The sequence below is a fragment of the Filicampus tigris genome, chromosome 4 (assembly GCF_054856515.1).
Source record: "Filicampus tigris isolate MCC_2025a chromosome 4, RoL_Ftig_1.0, whole genome shotgun sequence".
Classification (NCBI taxonomy): domain Eukaryota; kingdom Metazoa; phylum Chordata; class Actinopteri; order Syngnathiformes; family Syngnathidae; genus Filicampus; species Filicampus tigris.
In genome coordinates, this window is record NC_141220.1 from 4714278 (window position 1) to 4738279 (window position 24002).

Genomic DNA, 24002 nt, shown 5'->3' on the forward strand with positions numbered 1-24002 from the left:
CAGGGTGTACCCCACCTACTGCCCGCGACTCTCGTGAGGATGAGCAGCTTGGATAATGGATGGATGGATGGAATCAATTTTGCCTCACAGTTAAGTCTCTTCACTTCTTTTTTAAAAATGATATTTATTCTATTCTACCTATCTTCCTTACTCCTCAGTTAAACCTTCAGGACTCGCCCCCCATTTCTAGAAGAGATTGGCACAGCCCAGCCGATGATGCCCCTTCTGGCATTGCTCTTCCTCTCCCAACTTATCCCTCAACAAATTTGCTTCGTATTTGGCCCAGCAAGATAACCTATCAGTTTCGTAGGAGGTCTACTTAGCAACACTACCCGGACGGAAAGAATTTTGTGTGTGCAGCAATATATTTAAGTTCAAGTAAAGATGCTGCGCACAGATACATATGACTTATTTCTAATCTAAATGAATAAATAAATATAAACATCTATGGATTTGCTGCTGTTTGCGGGTGTTGGTGTGTGCAACCGCTGTACTGTATGTGCTTGTTATCATGCGAGTAGCAGTGAGCTTGTCAGTGGTGGGAAACAGATCTCCTTCATTAGATTAGCAGTGTGTTAACTGGCCTGTGTCATATGGAAACACTCCCATTTGCATCTCTTGAAAAAAAAGGCGTAAAACCATTTATCTATTTAAACATATTCTAGTCGATATGGCCGGCGGAGTTTAGAACAGGGCTATGATAATGTTTACTGATCGACTGATCACATGGCTGCTGATTCCTCCCGTTTTTGGTTGAGTGAACAACCAGGTCCTCCTCGGCAAGACTCCCATGGCAACCCCACAGTGAGCTCATCACAGCCACTCATCTGATTGGATCATCTAGAACAAATCTGATATTAAATCGTCTCTTATTTGATTGTAGCCTGCTTCAATTAACTGATAGTACAGATGCATGCCATAGGACCAAAGTTTCAGCTTTGTTTTGAATTTGTGTCAGAGAGGAATGATGGAAGGACGATGCAGGAATCCAAGAATCTGTGCAGTAATGCATCCGTTCATTCTTCAGTTGACAGGCGTTGAAAGCAAAGTCTCGAAACACCCATGTACAACATCATTGCTATTGTTCTCTCTCCTTCAGCCAGCGCTTCCCAGAGGCTCACGCAACCCCAATCCTGTCTTTCTTGGAAAGGGAGCCTCAAGGCACGATCCTAGAAGGAGCAGAGTAGTGGAGTTCAAAACGTTATCACGCGCAAACGTCTTTTCATCATGTTTTAGAAACAAGCGTTCGCACTAATCCCCCAATAATCTCTCCAGGAGAACTTGGGCGATAAGGCGCGCCACCCACGGCTTTTCAAACACTTTTGGGGTAGTCTCTTCCCACTCTCTATCTCTGCTTCCCTCTACCTCCTCCACTTTCCTCATCCCTCCACTTCTTCATCATCACTTCCTCTTCTGGAAGGACGAGTGAAGGTGATCACCTCCTTATCCTCCCAAGAGCCGTCTTCTTCCTTTCTCTTTTTTTTCATCTGAGCCAATTTGTTTATGTCCTGATTTTCATCTTTGCATTTATCTGGACTCATCAGCAGTTTTTCTTCTCTAGCCGTCTGTCTCCTCCGCCCATCAAATTAGAATGTTAATTAAAATTATGCTCCTTCATAAGATGACAAATCGATGTTTATGGTGAGACACCTCCTGTGATGCCCCCAGAAGAAATACACGAGTTAGATCTTTGAAGGAACAGAACAGCGAGAAACAGGCACATGAAGTATTAATCACACATTATTTTATAGGCTTTTTCCTTGCCTCTTTCACACTCCATACTTTTACCCAATGAAAACCAAATTATGTTCACCTTTTGGATTGTGGGTCAACGAAACTCAGAGAGCATTAAAACATAACAGTAAAGGATGTGCTACCTTCGCCAAGGAGAAATGGAACTTAACTTGGGACGACTCTGAACCTATTCTAGTGGCTCCCTCTACTTTTCGACGGTTGTCGAACCACATCTTGACTCAAGCTGTTGATTTGGCAACATTGAATGGTTGGAAAGAGGAGGGAGAAAACATTCAAGAAAATCAAACCGGTCCTCTGACAGCAGTTAGCCAGCCACACCATGGAGAAACCAAAGAAAATAAAGAGAAAGCAAGGAAAGGTCTAGCACCTGCAACAAAATCTGCAAGAGGTACAGTGAAAGAAGGAACGTGGGGAGGAGTGTGAAGTAAATGTAAAAGGGGAAGATGAAACAGATTGGTGTAATGACTGACTGGTATCTGAATCACACTGTCATCTGCATCGTCTCCTGACTGGTGGAGGAGGAAGGCAAGCGCTGCGAGAGTTCAGACTGCCTCCTCCATTTTCTATCTCTGAGCCTCATCTTTGGCTGTTCAGGAGCACGCTCTCCTAGAGGGTCTCGTTTTCCAGTCTCCTGTCAAAATTCCTTTTCAGTATCACACATTTATATTTTTACATGTCATTTGCATGCAGGCCATCAAACTTGACCCCGATTTTTTTACACTGAGGTATGCATTCATGTCCCTGTAAGAGCATCATTCTGACACCTCCCTGACATTTCTACTGTGAAAGAGAAGTTCAAAAGAAGAACTTTTAAGTTACATGTGTTTTGTGCTGTGAGCAAGAATAAGCGAGAGAGTCTGTATGTGTGTGGGAGAAGCGGTAGTAGGTTTCAGATTTTTATCTGCCTTCCTTTTCTTTGTATTTTTGGAGGATTCACACAGTGACCTCTTTGTTTGGGACAGTGAGTACACCCGTGTAACCCCCTGGATGGGCAAAGAGGCTATTTCCTGTAGCAAGAAATGGGAGAGCAAAAAAGAGAGAGTGGTGTGATGGAGATGAAGAGGCTAGTGGACAGGAGGGGAGGAAAGAGAGTTTGAGAGAGGAGAGAGTAGGGAAAAAAAGAGTGTGTACATGGAAGAAGGAGAGACAGTGAAAGAGGAGATGGGAGGAAGTTGGCAAATCGGATGATTGAGTGATTAGTTTTGTGAAGTGGTGAATGAATGAACAATGGTTGAAAAGGTCAGGATAGGAGTAGGATCCCCCCCAACTCCAAATGCTTCAAAATGATAAGGTTGGGAATAAATTGAAGAAAATACGACAACCTCCAGTTTTGAATACTAGTTAGTCAGGCTTAAAGGTAACAAAGAAAACAAAACCAGTAGGTAACAATATTTCAATCCAAACTTTTTCCATGTATTGCTTATGTTTCTACCTGTTCAAGTCCCCGGGTGAGCAGGAGTCTTTCCCAGCAATACCACAAATCATTCGTATACACACATATTCCTTCAGACTCCTTCACCTAGTCACCGAAACATTTGGGAAAATTTGTTGCCAATTGATTTCACATGTACTTTGTTTTTTTAATGTGGGAGGAAAATAGAGTGCCAGACATAGCAAGCAATATTATGTTTTTTGGTACTGTAAAAATATATAATTGAAAGAATAAATCACAAAAGTAGAAGTTACCTTTGACCTGTCCCCAAACCAGGAGTCATGACTCATGTGTTTTTCTGGACTTCTTGATGCTTGTCCAAATTGTTTTGGTCTCGAGCAATGTGGCATCCTGAAATCGAGATGCCTCTGGGTCCAGGGAATGGACAGCTCTTCTAGACACGGCAAAAGCTTTCTTTTGATGATTGGAACTTTTTGTGCATGTTTTTCATAGTGCTTGTCATAACATTTGTCAAACATATCCTGATTCAAGTCCACTCCAGTTAAATGTAATCACTATTTGAAAAGTCTTCTTCACGTACAGTATGTATTCAGCACACCACATCTCTCGGAAAGTTGGGAAACAACCCTGTTTTATGGAAATTATAAACCATTTTGACATACATTTTTTAACCTGAGCAATACAATTTCAAATTCAGAGAGCCGTATCAGTAATACTTTTTTACAATATTTTGATAAAGTCTTTTGGCACGCTCGCATGCTCTCCCATCCAGCGAGCCGCACGATGCATTCATCAACCTCGGAAATAACACAACTTGGCAAGACACTAATTCGACCACAATACAGATAACCCAATTCGTTACACTATTTCTGTAATATATTTCTTTGCATCTATGTTTGCCAGCCCCTGGCTGTTGTTATAACGAACATTACCACTACTTTTGCGCGGATCGTCCTTCGGTTGTCTACCTGCCGACTGAAGACTTCACCTTTCGTGGCTTTCAAAATCGGATTGTGATGAAAAGTTATTCGGAGTAAAATACGCTTTATGTAGAAATACTTCATGTTAGAAATCTCACGTTGTTTTATTATTAGTAATTGTTGGCATTTGATAAATTCATTGAGATTCGATGCAGTGCTGAGATGTCCCACACTGTGAGCAGGCATTGAACGCTCCTCAAGCACTAAGTGTTGATAGCGAGGGACGTGGTTTCTTTTCTTTTTCCTCCTTCGACACAGCTAGCTAGTAGTTTGTTCGTGCCAGCAAACTCAGTAGTTGCAGGTTGCCTGTGTTTCACCATGTTTGTTGTTGTGTAAATATTAAAAGGTGAGTTTAATAATTAACCGGTAGGTTCGTGTCAGGTAACTGCTGTCCATAATAGCCTAGATATGTTCTCGTGAGTGATGTCACATTGATGAACACTAGTTAGTTATTTCGGCTAGTATGCTAACTATTCTAGTGATGAAACGTGTGAATGCGTATTGTATGTATTGTTTGGCTGTTTAATTGCTTAATACAGTTTAGGCATATTGTTAACTAATGGATATGCATTGGATGATGTTGCTAGGTTATTCTTTGTCTGTGTTGTTGCAGACCACAATAAATAGACGTGTCAAGTGGAATACGGGCCTGTGTTTTCTGACAGGAGCACCCACATTCATACCTTGCTACTCTATAAATAGAGTCAGCTGGAGACATCATACCAGTCATACGATCCTCTGCGTTTTACTTCATATTATGTACAGTTCATACAATCTTGCAGCCAGAGTCAACCAGAAAATTGTTTCCAGGAGAAACGCAAACGGAAGTGGCGTACGAGCTGCCTCGCAAAAGTAGCAGTAATGTACGTTATTTTATTTTTTATTTAGTAACTCAGAAGATAAAAACACAACAGCCAGTGGGGGTGACAAACATAAAGGCAAAGAAATATATTACAGAAATTTAAAGCGTGACATCATCAGCAGGCGCGAAGGACCCGATGCAATCTGGACCTTTTAAAAAAATTCAATGAACATTCTATCAGTCTGGCCCTCGGCTTGTCGCAATTTTTTTTTATTTGGCCTTCCATCCATTTGACTTTGACACCCCTGCTGTAGAGTAAGGATTGCAGAGGCAACCCTTTGGGGCCTGTTTTTGTGAGAATACTGTTGCTCAATTACAAGTTCGCTCTAACAGATTGTGGGTGCTGCTGGAAACAGGTGTGAAAATTATGGAGATGGCTTTATTTAAAAGCTGGTTTTGTGCTTTTGGTAGGTCTGATGGTTTTCAGAATGGAGGATCTCGGAGTGCAAGTGCAAAATGAAGTTTGAAATAACCGAATTGGAATTGTTAGTGGCAAATGCAAACCAATACATTACTGAGTTACAGAAACTAAATCAATCGTTCCATTCATTTGGGGGGAAGCCAGCAAAAAAGTCACACATTTTAAATTCCTCCTGTTTTTACAGTAAATGAGGCGAGTGCACGTAGAACATGGCAATGTGAAAAGTAGAACCATCTCGGGTTTAGTTCATGGAAAGTTCTCATCCCCATTACCGCCATCGTCCAGTTTCGTACGGATTGAGCGAGAAAGGGATAGAGAGCAAGGAGGCATTCTGATAGTGAACAAGAGAATGGAGGAAGAAAATGAAGAAATGAAATCAGCCTGGCATCATTTGCATTCAAGTTTTATCAGCGAAGGAAGAGGGTGTTTTGGGGCCTGATAAGGAGAGAGTGTCGTAGGCTGTGCTGGAGGTGGCGGGGGTTGGTGGAGAGACGTGCGAGCTTGAGTGTGCTGACAAATGTGATGCATGAATTGACTTTAGTAAGAGAAGGTGGCTTAGAGTTCAGTCAGCGTGTGTTTACGCCGGCATGCACATTTGAATGTTAGAGTCGTAACAGCCAAGACATGCTGTTGGAGGGTGGGCATGTTGTGTGTGTGTGTGCATGTGCGTGTGAATGTGGTGGGGCTGTGGGAGCGGGGGGTTAATATCAGACCAAATAATTAGATTCGCTATCGTCTCAGCAGCAGCAGTGCGAGGATCAGGCAGATTAAAGCCAGGCTCAAGGCTAGTTAATATTCATGAGGGGACCAGGGTCCGGGCTTAGACTGCGGCTCAAAGACTCTCCTCCGGCTGATTGGGGCTTAAGGCAGCGCTCTCCACCAAGAGATGGAGCTGTAGCGGAGGGGCCTGACTGATAGGTGGAGGGCTGCATTGACAGTTAAAATGACAGCCAAGAAAATGGCTAGCTGTTGAGTAAATCTTCATCTCTGTGGATTTAGAGATCATTATCTAATGAGCTAATAACTGAAATCCCTGGTATGTGATATTAAGAAAATATATATGCCGCATATATCCTCTTGTATCAAGTCTTCAACCATCTTGTGTTTCAGTTATCTTAGTCCTTCACTATGGAAATTTAGGACCTACGGTTAGGAGCATCTACCAAACTCAATAAATTAACTGCTGTGGAGTATCCGATTTCCAGTCTTTAGGTGGTGACACGACTGACACATCATTCCGTATTGAGTTGTAATTGTTGCATTCTCCTGTGAGATTGCAAGGCCACAAGCTCAAGACTGACTGCTGTTGAGATCTTTACTCAGCGTTGCATGCTGGATATCTTAAGCAGAGTTCCTTAAGACAAATTTCAGCAAAACTCTTTTGAAAAGATTGATTGGATTACACGTTTGTGTTTTCATTGCGGTGTGAGTTTTTTGTGGTAATGTAAAACGTCGGGGAGGAAAAGATTGACATGCATCTTGTGTTGAATTGGTTCAGGTTTCACTGTTTCTATTGGAGAATTTCCAGTACAAAACAGCAATTCTTGAAGTTCATTCTGTAAGACAACAATTCTTCTATTTGATTTGATACGATCGTAGGAAGGCGCGCACTCACTACGTAGGTACAATAGAAAGAAATATAGGTCCATTAACTTGGCTTGTCGATTGGGCGGTTCTTTCAAAAGTACGGTTTCTGTACAGGGATGTCCCAATCGTATTTTTTGGGTCCTGAGTCCAAGTCACTTGATTTTCACTATCTGCCCATACTGAATCCCGATCACATGTAACACCTGCAAAGGACATTTTAATTTGCTCCTGAATGATAATGCATGCTAATGTACTTGATTTCTTATTACCGGAGTTCACAAGAATACAAACACTAGAATGGTGGCGTAAAAACGTGCTGGTATGTTGACCTTTCTTTGGTAGACTTTGAAATGGAATAGGCCTTGGGCCACTAATGATACTATTCAATTGATCCATAAGAGCACATGACTGCTTTAGGAAACAGCCATAATTTTTTATTTTCTTTCTCACAACCTACATGGCGGTTCTACAAGTGTTTGTTTTATGTGATTGTTTTTTTCTTATTGGCTTTAAAAATTGAATTTTCAGTTTTGTTCAAATCCTTGCCTGCTTTTTCATAAAAATGATTATCAATAATTAAAGACACTTTTGCGACGAGTTACCATGTGTTTCATGTGTGGCCATTGAGTGACTGGGATGGGCTACAGACCACGACAGGTGGAAAGGCATTTTAAACAGTACAATGGCCCCTCCATTCTCCTAAACTCATTGGCATCTCTCTAGGCCTGGTTAATTACATTCATGCTCACAAAGTAGGCTCTGACCCTACACCTCTAATTCTCATTATCTTGCTGTGAGGCGATGGCTGTGTGTCTGTAGCTCTCTGTGTAACATGTTAACCGTTACAAATTTCTACCGTTGTACAGTATAGCCCTGCGACTTAATTTGTTGACCTAACCAGCTTACTGCATGTTTAGTTTGTAACTGTTATATTTTACCACGAATTAAATGATGAAATCAATTTGCTGGAGCGTGGTCAAAGTTCCACCCTGCCTGCAAAGACGGATAAGCTACATGTACAATTCCAAACAGTGTCAGTCAATCAGCATAGAGATAAGTAGTCATCATTTGAGATTTTAACTTCTTGGTTTAAGTTTATTAGAAGCCTATTTTGGTGCATTTTATGTATGCATGGATATGTGTTTGTGTTTTCAGCCGGCGTGTTCCTGAGATCTCCCAATTGCCCTATCATGGTGAATTCCAAAGTCGTGGCCATGATGAATTAGTCTGAAACAAATTAGAAGTACTTACGACTCAGACGGCTCCAGCATTGGGTTACAAATTAAAACAAAAGCAGTCGTATCGTCCCATCAGCTTCAATTCCCCGTGAAATACAATACGCTCGGCCTCGATCTCTACTGGAGGACGGAATGAGAAGCTTCTTCCTCTCTTCCCACTCTTCTTTCCATCCCAAACAATCCCACGCATAATTTCCATCTTTGTCAGGTGTTTGAGTTCTCCAACGTCACGTGTTGTTTTTTGGGTCATAAGTCACGTCACAACATGTACAACAGTGTTTCATATCAAGGCTTAGGCCTTCAACAGATATGAGAATCTTTGCTTTTTCTGCAACGTTTGGAACAAGCTGTTTTCACATTACAAAGTCATTCATTTTCACTCATGCCATGAAGCCCTTAAATGCAGTATTGTACTGATTCCTAAGAAAAAGCATCTATCTAATATAACATATGTCGTTATGAGAAATAATGTTGTATTATTTGCACACAGGGAAACTAAATTTTGAAACTAAAAAGTCCAAATTTGGGATTTTACAATGTAATGTCATAGTTTACACCGGAATTTCTCTTAGATAAAAATTAGCTTTAAAAGAAAATCCCCTGCCTTTTTCTGCAACGTAGCATTGAAGCAATGCTGCCCACAACTGGCTATTAAATGTCACTGCATGCGCCACCATGTGTGCTCTTTATGAATGAATGCCCTGGCCAACTGCATTGATGAAGAAAAGTGCATTATTGTACTGTCATGCGTAGCGTAGGAGCTTGTCAGTTGCTGCAACATCAGTTCCAATGTATATTGTGGATGGTGAGCCACGAAGTGCTGTGTTTAACTGGGCCCCAAATCCCTGGTGGCACCACTGACCGCATGGGATCAATCATTTCATAGCAAATAGTGGAATGGTTCCTCTTTGTCTTCCTTGTTTATCTCACATTCTGTTCCTCGGCATCTCTCAACATTTTTCATTTATCTCCGAGTCTCTCTTCAGTATTTTTTCAGCTTAATTTCCCCAATTGCGTCTTGACTTAAAAACTATCGTAATTTCCGGACTACAAAACACACCTGATTAAAAACCTCAACTGCTAAATTTAGATGTAAAAAGTCATTTGTGCATACATTGGCTGATTCGTATTAATAGCCGTGGGTCCCCACATTCTAACATGGGATATTTCCAAAGAAAGAGGTGACGCAGAAGCATTAAAAAAAAAAAAAATCCTACTTTCCCTAGACACTGGTAGATGCTATCCCCCCCCAAACAATGCAGAACACACAAGTTACACAATGGTGTGACAGAAACCTACTCAGTCACTCTTGTTGTCACACAAGGCCAATTTGCTGACGAGCTTCATCAGGCAGCAGTGCAGCCTTTGGAAAGCCGCTTGTTACGTGTTTGAGAGATGCAAGGGATGTCGCTCCATGGCCAGAAATGATGTCTTCCGTGGGTAGCCGTTAGTACCTTTTATCAGTTGCCAGAGATGGTGGGAGTCGGTTGCCAAACAAACAACACAGAGACGGGGGTCGCACCGCAGCGATGACTGTATTTATGGCACTCGTTCCCTTTGCTCATTAAGCTCAAAGAAAGATGCTTATTTTTTACTCCACTATCGGCGATATCACTCCTACACAGCGATGTCACAAGACACACACCGCATACTGCTACGCACAGACTTCAGGATTTCAGGCAGCCTGCGTACACACTCCAACCACAACTAGCTGATTAATATTAAGTATGAGGGTGGACTTAGGACAGTTTTACTGGTCCACTGTGACGAGACTATGGGTAAATCTATTGACAGCTTGAAGCTTGTCAGTAAAAATTCATAAATACATTGCGTCATATTAAAAGCCGTGGGGTTAAAAGCGTGGGAAAAACGTAGCGGCTTGTAGTTCTTATATTACGGTAATTGATTAATACTTTTGGGAAAATGTCCTGCCTTACACGCATCCTTTAGCTGTTTATTTAGTCGTTGGTTAGGCATGATTGATTACTAGTTATACTGTATATGCAAACCTGGCATTGAAATGAGGGAGATTCAGGTTGTATGTGTATTGCATGTGTATTCAGGTTATACATTATGTTGTGCATCTGTTTTTGTGTAGAATCCCAGCTGGACCTTGGTGTGTAACGATCCAGATTGTTGGATAACCTGTCTTGCTTTGACCACTAACCCATCAGAGGCCAACTGTACTATCTACAGCCAAGGTGAGATTGACAACAGATATATTGCTTTACCCCATTCATACAAGAATTTGACTCACTATGTCGCAAAATATTGAGGTGTGACAGTCATCTAATCTTATGTCCTGGTCCTGTGTGTTTTTAGGGAAAGACTTATTCTGTAAGGTGACCAGAGACATTTTTGTAGCAGAAAGACTCCTGGCCAGCCCACTGCTTCCTCCAAAATCATCCTCCCCTGTTGCCAGGGGTTCACCTCTTCTCAACATTGTCACCCCAAAAACATCTGTGGTAACAGAGGAGCCACTGTATCCTGCAGCCCTCCACACAGACATCCAGCTCCTCCCACAGCAAGCCGGCATGGCTGCGATATTGGCTACTGCTGTTGTCAATAGTATGTGTTGTTTTAATGCCATTCACATAATTACTGGTAATGCAATCAGTACAGCTCCACTTTTTTTCAGAATTGCGATTACTTTCTAATCTTACACATTCTGCACTGGGAGTGTTTAGCAAGGGTTTTTTTTGAAGTACCTGTTGTCATATTCACTTTAGCCACATGATGGCAATGCGGGTCTTCAGTAGCAAGTATCAGCTCAGGCAATTGCTAAGTGACTGTTAAATTTCAGCATAAATGAAGTGATGAGTTGGCTGATGCATACTGTATTTGCAGCTAAACCTAACCTTGTAAAAATGAATTTAGAGGATTTCACATCCAGTAAACTGCTGCACATAATTCAATCCAAAGGGTATAAAGTGTCTGAAGTTCTGTTTATGTATTTTGAATCAACTCAATGGAATATATGTCGTGCTATGTGTGCTCAGAGGACATTTTCCCATGCAAAGACTGTGGGATTTGGTACCGAAGTGAAAGGAACCTGCAAGCCCACCTCATGTACTACTGTGCCAGTCGACAGAAACAGCCGGCTGCGGCCTCATCCCCGCCACAAGACAAACCTAAGGAGTCCTATCCCAATGAACGCATCTGCCCCTTTCCTCAGTGTAACAAGAGCTGCCCGAGCGCTAGTTCACTGGAGATTCACATGCGTACACATAGCGGTGAGCAGAAGAAGCATTGTATACTCGAAACCTCTAACTCAGCAGCACTTTTGGTTCCTTGACTCATTTCACTTTGCTGTTGTTCCCACAGGTGAGCGTCCATTTGTCTGTCTCATCTGTCTGTCTGCCTTCACCACGAAAGCAAACTGTGAGCGCCATTTGAAGGTCCACACTGACACATTGAACGGGGTGTGCCATGGCTGTGGCTTTGTCTCGACCACCAGGGACATCCTCTACAGCCATTTGGTTACGAGCCACATGGTTTGCCAGCCTGGATCTCGCAGTGAGGTCTACTCTCCAGGACCAGGCCTTCCCAAGTTGCCCTTGTCCACTGGTGAGTCGCACCATCATTGGAAAAGTGCACTTACCTCAAGGACGTGTAAGATGCAATGTCGAAGGATTTATTGATGTCCATTATGACTAGTGCGGTCATTTGAATGAACCCTCATCAATCGTTGTTTTATTTTCTGTTGTTAGGTGAAAAGCATAGCAAACATTTACATTGTGTCATTACATTGCAGAGTTGGTTTAGTACTAGCAGTTTGCAATGACTACCCAGTTTAGCCCCAAATTTGCCTGAAGGAAACTTGGGAACTTCAGTGAAAAAACATTGTCTTTTATTTAGTGAATGGGTATCTTTTAGCTGGAAATGACGCGAGAAATTGGCAAAAGACTCAAAAAATATTATGTTGAAGACATTTGCCATTTTTTCACAAAACGTTCCATATCCAAAAACATTAATACGGGCATATTCAATGCTCTATAGTTATCATGGATATATTTAAATAGAATGACCTAGATCAGGGGTCAAGTTGGGGCCCGGGGCCTCAGGTATAGGACCGAAGGACCAAATGAAGTTTTGGGCCTATTCTAATGAAAAGAGCTCAGCAGTGATGGGACAAGTGATCATTTGAAAATGTAAACGTTTGAAGAGGTGTATATCTCTAAAGTGTTGCATATGATATTTCTATGTTTCCAAATTACTGTGAGAAATCATTGACATGAATTGAATTTTCACATAAATGAATATCGTTAATCATTGATAACATAATAAAGACAGTCAACGGCAAATTTTAATAAGTTTTGGCTATATGTGTCCCTAAACAGATTTTTGATGCCGATTTAAAAAATTGATTGACTTTTTTCTTTTTTTCAAATTTTACCATGCATTATTTATAACTATGACGCTTCAGAAAAAAAAAACAATCCACTTGTTGCTCAACCTAAAAGTACAGTATATTACTATATTATACTAAACTTTGTTGTTTCCATACATATATCTTAAAGAAGCTATTTGCCTCAAATTCGGCCAGGGTATGAATAATTTTGGCCACACTGGAGTGGAAAAGCTGGGAGGGGTGGCGGGGCGTGGATTTGGGGAGGCAGGGGTTAATGAGAGACCCATTAAAAGTCCTGCAGCAAGAAGTTGCAACTCTCCTACAGCTCCTTGGTCAAGAGGCTAATGAGTAGCATAGCTAAACTTTTCAGGGGCAGAGCAAGGGGGTCTTTGAGGAAGACTAATAGGGAAGTGTTTTTTTCCTATGTAGAGCAAAGTCTCAAGGTTCTCAGTTATCTGCTTCATTTTGAATATCCAAGGCAGCTGGTATAAAATAAAGCGAGGACTATTTGTTTATAACCAGCAGAGGCACTCTCCACTAGTGTGCAGTCTTGGCAAGAGCAACATCCCATTAAATGTTGGAAGTGCATCCATGCAGACATTCTCGATGGCATTCTTCCATAATCTGCTCAGTACAGCAATGCCGTCAATGCAGGAATTCAGAACAATCAGAGGAAAATGTAAGAACTTTCTGCATCATCAGCGAAGGAAAATTATGTCCACCCCTTCTTGATACGTAAGAATTCATAAAGGGGGTGATTAATAGTCAAGGCTCGTGTGTTTACTTCACATGCTAGCTTTCGCTATTCGTTGCAGGCAGCTTGGACACTGTGAATTGGACTTTGAAATTAGTTTATATGTACTCCTTTTTGTTTTTTGTTTTACATCTGTAAAGTAGACACCAAATGAAATTAAATCAATACAATACTTAAAATAAAAAATGTGTTCTCTACGGATAGGACCAAGTGCCTAAACATATTTCTTCTTTATCAGTTCTCAGCCCGGGAGATTCTGGTGTGGTGCTGAAGTGTCAAGTCTGCGGCCACAACTCCGATTCCCCTTCCCAGTTGCAGCAGCATGTACGAACCCACCTAGAAGTGAGAGTCCCCGCCGAAAGGAGTCCCACCCCTCGTCAAAGTACCCCATCATCTGTCGACCAGCTTCAGCCGTCCACCCCCGAGGCGGAGCCCCTAGGCTGTATCCCAAAATCAGATTCCTCCAGCCCGGGCGCTAACGGGGGCTCTGCGACTCCGCGCGGCCGCAGTCCTCCCGATGCCCAAACCGCCGCTCTGAGAATCAAAGAAGAGCCTCATTCAGAATCTGAGCCGGAAGAACACCAGATGGACTTTCAGGAGGATGGCGAGGAGGCTGAGCAGAAAGCAGAGGAGAAGACAAAGGAGAGGCAAACTACCACCTCCATTTGTCAGACATCAAATTCTCCAAAGAGTCCTGCCACCACAGCAGTGAAAGCAGAACCCACGAGTCCCACCCCTGGTTGTAGCCCAAGTCATATAGGTGGCGCTGGCTCCGTTTTCCCTGGCGGATCAATGTTTTTGCCTCAGTACATGTTTAACCCCGAAACAGCCATTTTACCTCAGGCCTCCGAGATCCTGGCTAAAATGTCCGAGATGGTTCACAGCCGTCTGAAGCAGGGCCAGACAATTCCTCCCAATAACGCGAGCACCTTCTTCCCCTCCGCACCGACTGTACCGACAGCCACAGCGACCCCCCCTCTAAAAGGAGCCACCTGCTTTGAGTGTGATATTACATTCAACAATATCAACAATTTCTATGCACACAAGAGGCTTTACTGCTCCAGTAGGCACCATGGGGAAGGCGCAAGCTCAGCTTCGGGAGCGGCATCGGCAAGAGATACTTCCCCGGCCACTGTGCCGTCCGGCAAGGCCCAAGATTCGTCAGCGTCTCCTTGCGACGGAGCGACGAGCAGAGCGGCCTCTGCCTCTCCCTCAGAATCCGAGCCTGCTGCAGATGGTGGAGCGGCAGAAACCAAGAGAGTGTTGGTGAAGACCGAAACGCCAACAGGCCGGGAAGGAATATCATCCTCTTCGGAAGGCGAGGGTGTCGGCAGTCGAGGAGGGCGAGCGAGCGAAGGTAGCCAGAGCCCCGCCAGCGGCTCCGCTGAAGACCTGGACGAGGATCCCAACAGAACCTTTTGTGAGGCCTGCAACATTCGCTTCAGCCGTCACGAAAACTACACCGTTCACAAGCGCTTCTACTGCGCATCGCGCCATGACCCGTCCAACCAGCGGGCCATGCACATGGCAAAGGCAACCACCGCAGCAGCCTTTCATCCTCAGCCCATTCGTACACGCAAAAGGAAGAAGATGTATGAAATTCACATGGCGCGAACGGAAGCCTTAGCGGCCGCCGCTGCCACGGCCGCCGCTGCCGCTTCTGCTCCGTCTCCTTCTGTACTCGGCTTGGCGGTGAAGCGGGAGGGTTCTCCGAGTGGCGCAGGCAGCTCCAGCCCTGAAGGCGATGGTCCGATTGATCTGAGCAAGAGGCCCCGCCTCAAAGAAGTTCCTCATCACGCTACCAGCAGTATTCTTCCCGCCTTGCCGCTCACTGATTACCACAAGTGCACCGCCTGCAGTATCAGCTTCAATAGCATTGAGAATTACTTGGCTCATAAAACCTACTATTGCCCCGCCACCACCCTCCAGCAGCATACCTTACAGCTCCACAGGCTCAAAAGGTCAGCCTCTGCCTCTCCAAAAAGCAAGTCTCACCAGGAGCGCCAGGATCTTCTTCATCCCATGGAGGCCAAAGCTCTTCCCGCGGATTGGATGACGCAGGCACAAGGCTCATCGAGCAGTCCTCGCACCTCAGCCTTAACTGCCGCCGATGCCACATCTCGCCCTGATGCAACAAGCACGCATGCGGCCACCCCGGGGGCAGGCGCCAAAGGCGTGAGCGCGGCTTCTTGCCCGACGGTCTGCCCATATTGTCCGAACAAGCCCATCGCGTGCGACCTAATGGAGCACTTCAAGACTGCGCATGGCCTGGTTGTGTCCATTCAGTCACCCCACGAGGCTCAGCCCCAGCCAGGCAGCACGGTTAGTCGCAGCCCAAGCCTTAGTCCGAGAGATGGAGTCACAGCCACCACCTCCGGTAGCCCAAGCGGCCCGTCCAAATTGCTCCCTCGCATTCCCAGAGATAGTATTAATGGGCAGGCAAGGAGCGACACCGCCGCTCCCCCCTCCCCTCTGATAAACGGCAGCCCGTCATGTGAGGGTGGATCGCCATCAGCCAGTTCACCTCAACCTGTTTCCCCCTCAAGGGCTCCCCCTCTGACTTTGTCACCTGTGCCTGACCACCGAAGCGAAACAGTGGGGGTATCCCTCCCTCCGGACAAGACTTCACCGACGGTTGCCTCCCATCCCCTCCCCGCGCCCCTGCCCGCCCCCATCCCCAGTCCCAAAACACCAGTCATCTCCCCGGTCCAGAACGGTAACTCCCGCTACTGTAGGCTGTGCAATATCAAGTTCAGCAGCCTCTCTACATTCATAGCTCATAAAAAATACTACTGTTCCTCCCACAGTGCTGAACATATCAAGTGATCTGGGCAAGTCTCTCTCCTTCCCTCCGTCAATCTGACTGAGTAGATGCGATTCCTCACTCAGCTCCAAGAAGCTCCCACGCACCCTTTTCTGCCGTCAGTCCTCGCAGGCAGGCGCCAAAGTTGCAAAGTCGCAGTGAATGGCTGTTACTCATCGGCAGGGCTTGCTGTCCATTTGCCCCGAGCGGAATTTGCCAGTGATGTTACTCACTGATTATTCCTCTCCCTTGGCTCGGCAAAACGTTGAGCTGAGAGGGAATCCCGTCCGTTGCGTCTACCCGCACACTGAAGTGTGTTTCGTCCCCTTAGGTCACTTTCTTGTCCCAAGTTCAACATCAACTGCTTCTCGATAGTTTGCATTGTGGGACGTTAAAAAGAGCAACCTCATTCCTCTGTCTTTGTCGAACTGAGTTGTTGATACGAGCAGTAATTACATTCTGACAGTTGACTGATGATCGTAGAGTAACGATGACGCTGATTTTTGCTAATCTCCGGTCTTTTCATGTTGGTCCAGACCTAAACAGAGGAATAATCTCCTGTATGGAAAAGACTTGATCATGTAATGTTTGTATTATCTGTGCATATGTCTATGACGTCTAAAAAAAAAAAACAAAAACAAACAAAAAAAACAATTCTATAATGCATTTGGTTTCAACACTGGCTCTTTTATGCTTACTAGAAGAAGCGGAGGCATTTTTTGTTGAGAAAAAAAGAGGAAAAAAACGTGGTATGAAATGTTACTAATTAGTGAAAGATATTTCAAAATTACCATTTTTTTTCTTTCATACAAGCATTTTTTTTTTAATTTTCTCTTCAAATGCAAGGGAGGGACAAATGTGAAATATTTATCTTCTAGTCCTCACTGATTTCATGTCAACAGAAAACTACCTACATATTGTCTAAGAGTATTTTTATTTGTTATTTGCTTTATTTTGATGCCGTTAGAAGGAACTGTGTGGCTCTCGGTGTGTTGAAGTGTTTTTGTGTAGATATCTAATGTCTTCTCAATGGGGCTACACTGAATTTTCTTATCATATAAGCATTTTTTCTTCTGTTTCTGTAGTCTATCTGATGGTGACATAAAAATGTAATTTGATTAATCTACTTGTGGATTAGCAGCACAACTTGATCCAATCGTCACTCGTCGCTTCATAAAGTATATTTGGGACACGGCTGCTTATATACTGTGATAGCAATGAAGTCACCTTCCACACCTTAAGCTATACAACATCTTATAACTTCATTCTGCCTTTATTTACCTGCATCTTTTGACCTCTAAGAGCTCACACTCGTTTTTTTTTTTTTTTTTGTCTTCTAAGTGTAATATGAAGTGATAGACATCAACCCAGGCCATTCAATATCCATTCTAAAATGTTTTTCATTATGTAGTGATTGTTTCTCTTGGGCAAAGCAACGATTACAGCACCTCATGCACTCAGGAAGCACATCATTACCGGTATATAATAACTTGTTGGGTGAGAGTCCATGTGACACTTTAATTTTATTTGTCATTTGTCTTACACACGCAGCGTAGTCACATGCTACTATTCCCTCATTACATTTCATCAGATCCAAGATCTAATTCTAATTGAAAACGTCAGTTGTGTTGTTTTTGATCCATCTCGCGAGCCGTTTTGACCAACATGACTCGAAACTTTTCAAGCTTTTGTATTGGAGGTGTCAGAGGTGTCTGAAAGCCAGTTGCCCTATAATTTAAAACAATAATAATAAAATAACAAAAACACACAAACAATAACAACACAAAGTCCCTACGTTTTTTTCTCCTCTCGAAGTGATGCACTAATCAGACATTCCGATTTCATCATCAAATGTGTCTGTGCGGCTCACTCTCATTTTGGCACTGAATAAATCCAAAGCTGCAAAATGTTCCGGGAGGTTCATCGAGCTCAGCTGGTTGCCACTCACTTAAATGGACACAATCTTTGAAACAGCCTCAAAAAAAAAAAAACAAAGATTCACCTGGTTCGTTGTGGTGTGAGTAAGATGATTTTGCCACTTTCAGGTATTTCCCAGGTGCTGAGCTTTACCTTAATCTTATGAACTCACACCTGCATTGGCGGAAAGCATTACTCAATGTTCTTGTCTGTAGGTCATATGCGATGTTGGTCTGAGACTAAAACTGGAGGAGCCCCGTCGTAATTTTTCTGCTTTTCTGCATTTCATCCGACACATTTGATTTCAAAGAGTTTAAATGTTTTTACAAAACCCAAGCAAACTTCGAATAGATTTTTGACATCTTTTGACCTTGATACATTATCTACACTAAAATAGTTTACAGTTACAGAGAGAGAGCTCAGATGGGGTCAGAATCTTGTCCGCTTGTGGAGTGCTGGAATTTTGTTTTATTTTATTGGTCTTCTTCCCATTTTATTGCACTGTGTTGTTTAAAATTTGTTATTTTAGGGATTTTTCCTGTAACTGTATTTATTTTATACAGCACTTTTCCCTATCAAAAAAGAAAAGATGAATTCTTGTTGTATTATGAAGGACCCTCCCACTTTATTTTTCCTCAGATGTAGAAAACCACAATGAATGTCAAAACTTCTATTTTTTAATTTTCATATATTTCATTTCCACTACAAGCTTGTCCAAACTATGCATGGGAAATAAAAAAAAAAGTTTTGAGACACATTATGGAATGTACTTTGTTGTGACGTCAGCTCCTATATGCACTTTTCATTATGAGCCTGAGTGGGAGAATTAAACGTATGTATACTTAGTCACTGGTACATAGCTTCCTTTTAAAAGAAATTGTCATCTTGATGGCAGCTTGTCAAGAGACCTTGAGTGACTCATCAGCCTTCCTTTTAAAAATCACATGTGGATGATAGTCTCTGTTAAGAGTATTGGCTGTAGATGTTTGCTTTTAAATCAATGCAAAGCAACACACTGACAAAAACAGATTTAGCTTTCATAAATATTGCGCACATTTACAAGTGACTTGATGTCATTGCTCATTAGAGGTGCTTTTTAACCTTTAATCTCTACTATACTCCTGGGGCAGAGATGCAGCAATTTGTTCAGATACGGTGTAACTGCATGTAATTAAATAGTCAACAATTGCCATAACTGAGACGTCACGGTAAAAAGTGTCTCTGGCAAGGCTGAAATTTACTGCTTGTCTTGGAAATGTTGTTCTGAAAAGATATACAGTAAAACAAACTGAAATGCAATATGCCATGAATCAACCAATCAATACTTGTTAAATATGCACGATTCCTGGCAACATGGTGGAATATTGGCTAGCATCTCTGCAGTCCGTTTGCTCTCTCTGCGCTAGTGGTGGTTTTCTCTGCGTACTGTGGTTTCCCTCCACACAAAACATGCTTAGTATGTCAATGGAGACTTGAAATGATCCATATATGTTTGCGCCCCGCAATTAATTGGCTCCAGTTACCCACGACCCTAATTAGGACAAGCAAGAGGGATGGAAGCATTATTCCCCATATTTGAGCCTCCTAGTAGATACTATTACAAGTTCTAGTAAGTTGAAGGTTTAGTTTGGTTGTGTCTAATAAAAGAAATCATTCTTTTAGGTTGAGGACAGTAAACTTTGAACATTTTGTGCAAGGAGTGAATGGTAGACATGTATAAATCTGTGACCTGAAGCTACTATCCTAAAAAAAAAACAAGTAAACAAAAAGAGAACAAATGATTTAGAATGTTAAAATGGAAGTTACAGTACTGCATAGGTTTCCGTACCTTTTCTTCCAATGGCCGTATACAGAAAAAGCCAAAGATGGATTGGCCACCTTAGCATTCTTCACCTTTAAAAATTAATATCTATAAAAACTGTAAAACCAACCATCCATTTAGGTAAAGTGTAGCAATTATATATTGTGTCTATACATTACATTATCTATATGTATTTTTAAAGAAAAAAATAGTGAGGCAAAAAGCCCGAGTATCAGCAATGTCACATTAAGATGAAAACAAGAGCAATATCGACAAAGGTGACCTTATCACTCTAAAAACAGTTGGGTTATTTCATTAACCCAATTTTTGGATTGTTTGTATTGGGTCAAAATTCTGGGTTCTTTCTTATAAATTAACCCAATTGTTGGTTCAAATGAACTATATATTGGGTTATATGCCGGTAATGTTTTATGTTGGGTCAAAAATCAAACTTACAGGACCATACACAGGTGCCAGATGTACACTTTAATTAAGTATGACTGCCGGCCATGACAGCCACTGACATACTGTTCATGTTGACGCGCGCAGCATTGTGCACAGCCCATGTGGAAAGTGTGAGACAGTTGTCTGGTGATGACCGCAAGGAAGCAATGCTTGGTTTAAAGAACTGAAATAGATTAATTTGTAAAATGGGATACAATTTATCTCATGCACTGATTTGCATTTTCTGGCTGACAGCCAATCAGAGTGATTGACACTGACACCGCTTTGCAGACTGACCTTGGTGTCTTATTCATTCAATTCATATCTAAAAAGCACCATGACACAAAATATATGAATTTGCCACAATTCTAAACACTACTTTTTAATTTAGATTTGTTCTCACTTCCACCGTGAATGTGCTGAGCAAAATCCTGGACACATATGCATTCTACTTTATGAAACCATGACTGAGGACCGCACAACAAACAGCTGCCATGTTAGCATAAGCATATCACTGAGTAGGCTGAGATCCATTTTGGCTGCCTTGTGGCCACGTCACACGCATGAGGACAGATTAGTGGGCCGGACTAAAATCCCCTTCGTTTCCCCTTGCTTAATTGAGCCCTTTTTTTCAAACGTGTCACCCATAGAAATGTGCATCTGAGTGCCCAGCTTTGACCGAATATACATCATCTCCTACTGTTATTGTTGCTGAAATTATGCCAATGTCAGGAGTGATGTTCATGAAGATAATTTTATTTATTTTTTAAACTTTTTTTTAAAAAAACTTTTACTTGTTGTTATTAATACATTTTGGGGAAGGGGTAGTATCCTTAGTATTATAAATAAAATGAATAAATAAATGAAATAGTGGAATAACCCAATTATTTACTGTTTTGACACAATTTGTTGTGTTCATTTAACCCTTAAAGTTGAGTCGAAACTGAATAACCCAATTTTTTGGTTCAAATTGACCCAAGTCTGGGTCGGTCCTCTTTTAACACAACAGTTGGGTCAAATTTAACCCCAAAATAGTTATTTTTGGCCCAACTGTTTTTAGAGTGACACGGAGCAGCATATTGAGCAAACAAAAGCAATTCACACTATTTGCTGCTGTAACTGTAATCTTTAGCATAATGCCATTAATAGAAATGGCGTTAGTTGTGAATAGATGTTTGCATTTTACCAAATCTTGAAAAGGTCTTTATAAAACCACTGTTATTATGAATATTACTGTTTTCTTCTTACTTACCAGAAAGTAAGAAGTAAAATTAAGCAAATGCCCAACTGATGTGAAGAGATTTCTCACAAGCGCATTACCCTTTGCACACTTGTTTCAACCAGGTACATGCACAGACATTTTCAAGGGCGGGTGCTCAAACCCCAAAATGCATGGTACATGGGACATATACTGTCATTAAGAAAAAAACAGGAGCATATGCTTAACTTGTTTATAGTATAATAGTAATGACATGAATTATTTATTAACAAATGAGGTGAATGGAAGCTACAGTGGAAATAAAGTCTACACACCTGTGTTGGAATGACAGTTGTTTTGATGTACAAAAATGGGTAGATCATATTCCAACTTTTGTTCCATTATATGTTTACCTGAACTGAACCCCCAAAAAAGAGAAAGGAAGGAAAAATAACTGATGTAACGTGGTTTCAAAAATGCACCCACCCTCTTCTAAATGGGGAAGTGGCTGTGTTCAGAATCAACCAATCACAGGCACACTCATGTTAAATGGGAGCCAGCACACAACTGACGCCATTTAAAGTGCACATGATGAACTCCAAATACATTTCAGGTGTTCTAGTAGGCTTTTTTTGACATTTTTCTTGTCATATTTTACAATACAAGACATGTTCCGGAGAGAGCTTCGTCAGCATCTCATTGTTTAAATTATTTGTCAGAAGAACCGTGCAAGACATTTCTACAGCCTCAAATGTACCAGGAAGCCAGTCATCATCACAGAGAAAGTATAGTGTATGTTAGTTTGTAATATTCATTATTGAACAAAATGATGACCTCATTTTTGTAAACCTCAAGTTTTGAAGTATAAATTCTGGCATTAATATATATATTTGAGTAAAAGTAAGGAACTTTTACACAAACTAACCTTCCTACCCTCCCAAATTAACCCTTCCTACACAGAACAGAGTTTTGGTCCGGATGCTGTAATTCTAAAACAAAACGTGTTTGTGGTCATGCTTTTTGTTTTTCTCTTGGTTTTAATGTCAATATAATTAAGATTTTCAATGAAATAAAACTAGTCTTACAACGCTCGTCTTTAAATTTTCTCTTGTCTTTCAGTGTCTGCTGCACTAGCTGTCTGCATGCCTGTCGCCCCATGTCTTCATTAAAGGGAAGGCAACCCCACTAGTCTAAACATGGCATTCTGATTAATAGTGCAATTGTGTAATATGAGTTAAGCAGTAAAATCCACTCGTTTTCAACCACCTCAGGAGGCAGCCATTTTGCCACTTTCTGTCGACTGAAAATTACATCACAGTTGCTCAGGGCTCAGGTAACGACCATTACCGGCTCAGCTTGCGAACGTCACGTGCCCAAACTGACTCAAGCTCATATCATGCATGTATTATTGAATATGATCTGATCAAAACAATAATTAATAATTAAAATAAATTGCAAGCACAGGGCAGTCTATCTGTTAATAAAGTGGCAAAAACACTGTAAATTCATGACCGGGAAGCGAGTGACGGCCGCTCCCCCATTGGCGATGAACCTTCTTAGCGTGACGTCCTCCATCTTAACCCCAAACCCCCGACCGCCACGATTACATTTTGGCACATGACAACGTGATTGGTCAAAACAAAAGTTTGGTAGGCGTGCACAAGTTGCTGTATCGCAAGCACTGTACTGAATGTCCCGCGTTTCCCGAGCAGATCACATTGGAGCAGTCCCAGATCGATACTGTAGTGAACTCCTTTGAGTGATTCACGTTCTCAATCTGGTTGTTGCCAGGTTAGCTGATTTCAGTGTTTGCGCCATGTTGTTTTGGTACCCAACTAGTATTTTCATGGGGCTCGGATGTTCTCTCATGGTTGGAGGCCTCACGCCCACCTGACGGATAACATGATACATTTCATACATACACACACACACACACACAAACATGTCCTCTATCCTCCAGTACTTTTCTGGAAACGTGTAAAAATGTGTACTTTCTGCAATGACAGGTTAGAAGAGGTCAAGGAGTTCAACCTGTGCCTGATTTTAATCAAAGGCTTTGGAGTCTCTACTTCATTTCTCATCTAAAGGATGAGTTAGCACTGACCATATTGTCTGCACCATTAAACCCAAGATTCAGAATGGAGCGAAAGGTCAAAAGGCGTTAAATTGCCACTTTCAAACTCTTAACGTTCACAAACAGAAATAAGAATTCCTCACTCATTCCCTTTCACACACCATCGCCCGCAACAAATGCACACACTTGCTCACAGCACCCAACAGCAAGCTGCCTTGAATTTGGACGACGATTGTCGATGACAAAAGTGGTCAAGTGTGACAAGCCAATACCAGCTGTCTACATGATGACTGAGTTATTGCTGGCTAGTGCACGGATCATTTAGAGCTAACGTGAAACATGACAGGGCGTGTGTTTGTCTGCGTGTAGGGGTGTGTGTGTGTGTGCCTGTGTGTGTCATTATCATACACGTGTGAAAGCAAAG

General features: G+C 42.2%; 1 protein-coding gene and 1 long non-coding RNA gene across 3 annotated transcripts in view; one reads left to right on the top strand and one right to left on the bottom strand.

Annotated features, from left to right (window-relative positions):
• The window catches only part of zfpm1 (zinc finger protein, FOG family member 1), a 111328-nt gene extending 92512 nt beyond the window's left edge, over window positions 1-18816 (top strand). For both annotated transcript variants that reach the window (XM_086029245.1, XM_086029246.1), the window contains exons 5-9: window positions 10335-10437; window positions 10559-10804; window positions 11236-11469; window positions 11561-11803; window positions 13580-18816. In XM_086029245.1, coding sequence (XP_085885371.1) covers window positions 10335-10437; window positions 10559-10804; window positions 11236-11469; window positions 11561-11803; window positions 13580-16167 — 3414 coding nt within the window. In that variant the 3' untranslated portion in view covers window positions 16168-18816. The remainder of the gene's footprint in view (window positions 1-10334; window positions 10438-10558; window positions 10805-11235; window positions 11470-11560; window positions 11804-13579) is intronic.
• LOC147148218 (uncharacterized) lies at window positions 990-8353 on the bottom strand. Its single transcript, XR_015086625.1, has 3 exons — window positions 8250-8353; window positions 3442-3581; window positions 990-1169 (listed from the first exon to the last, which is right to left on the bottom strand). It is a non-coding gene; the product is annotated as an uncharacterized LOC147148218 (long non-coding RNA).
• Window positions 18817-24002: the final 5186 nt, after the last annotated feature.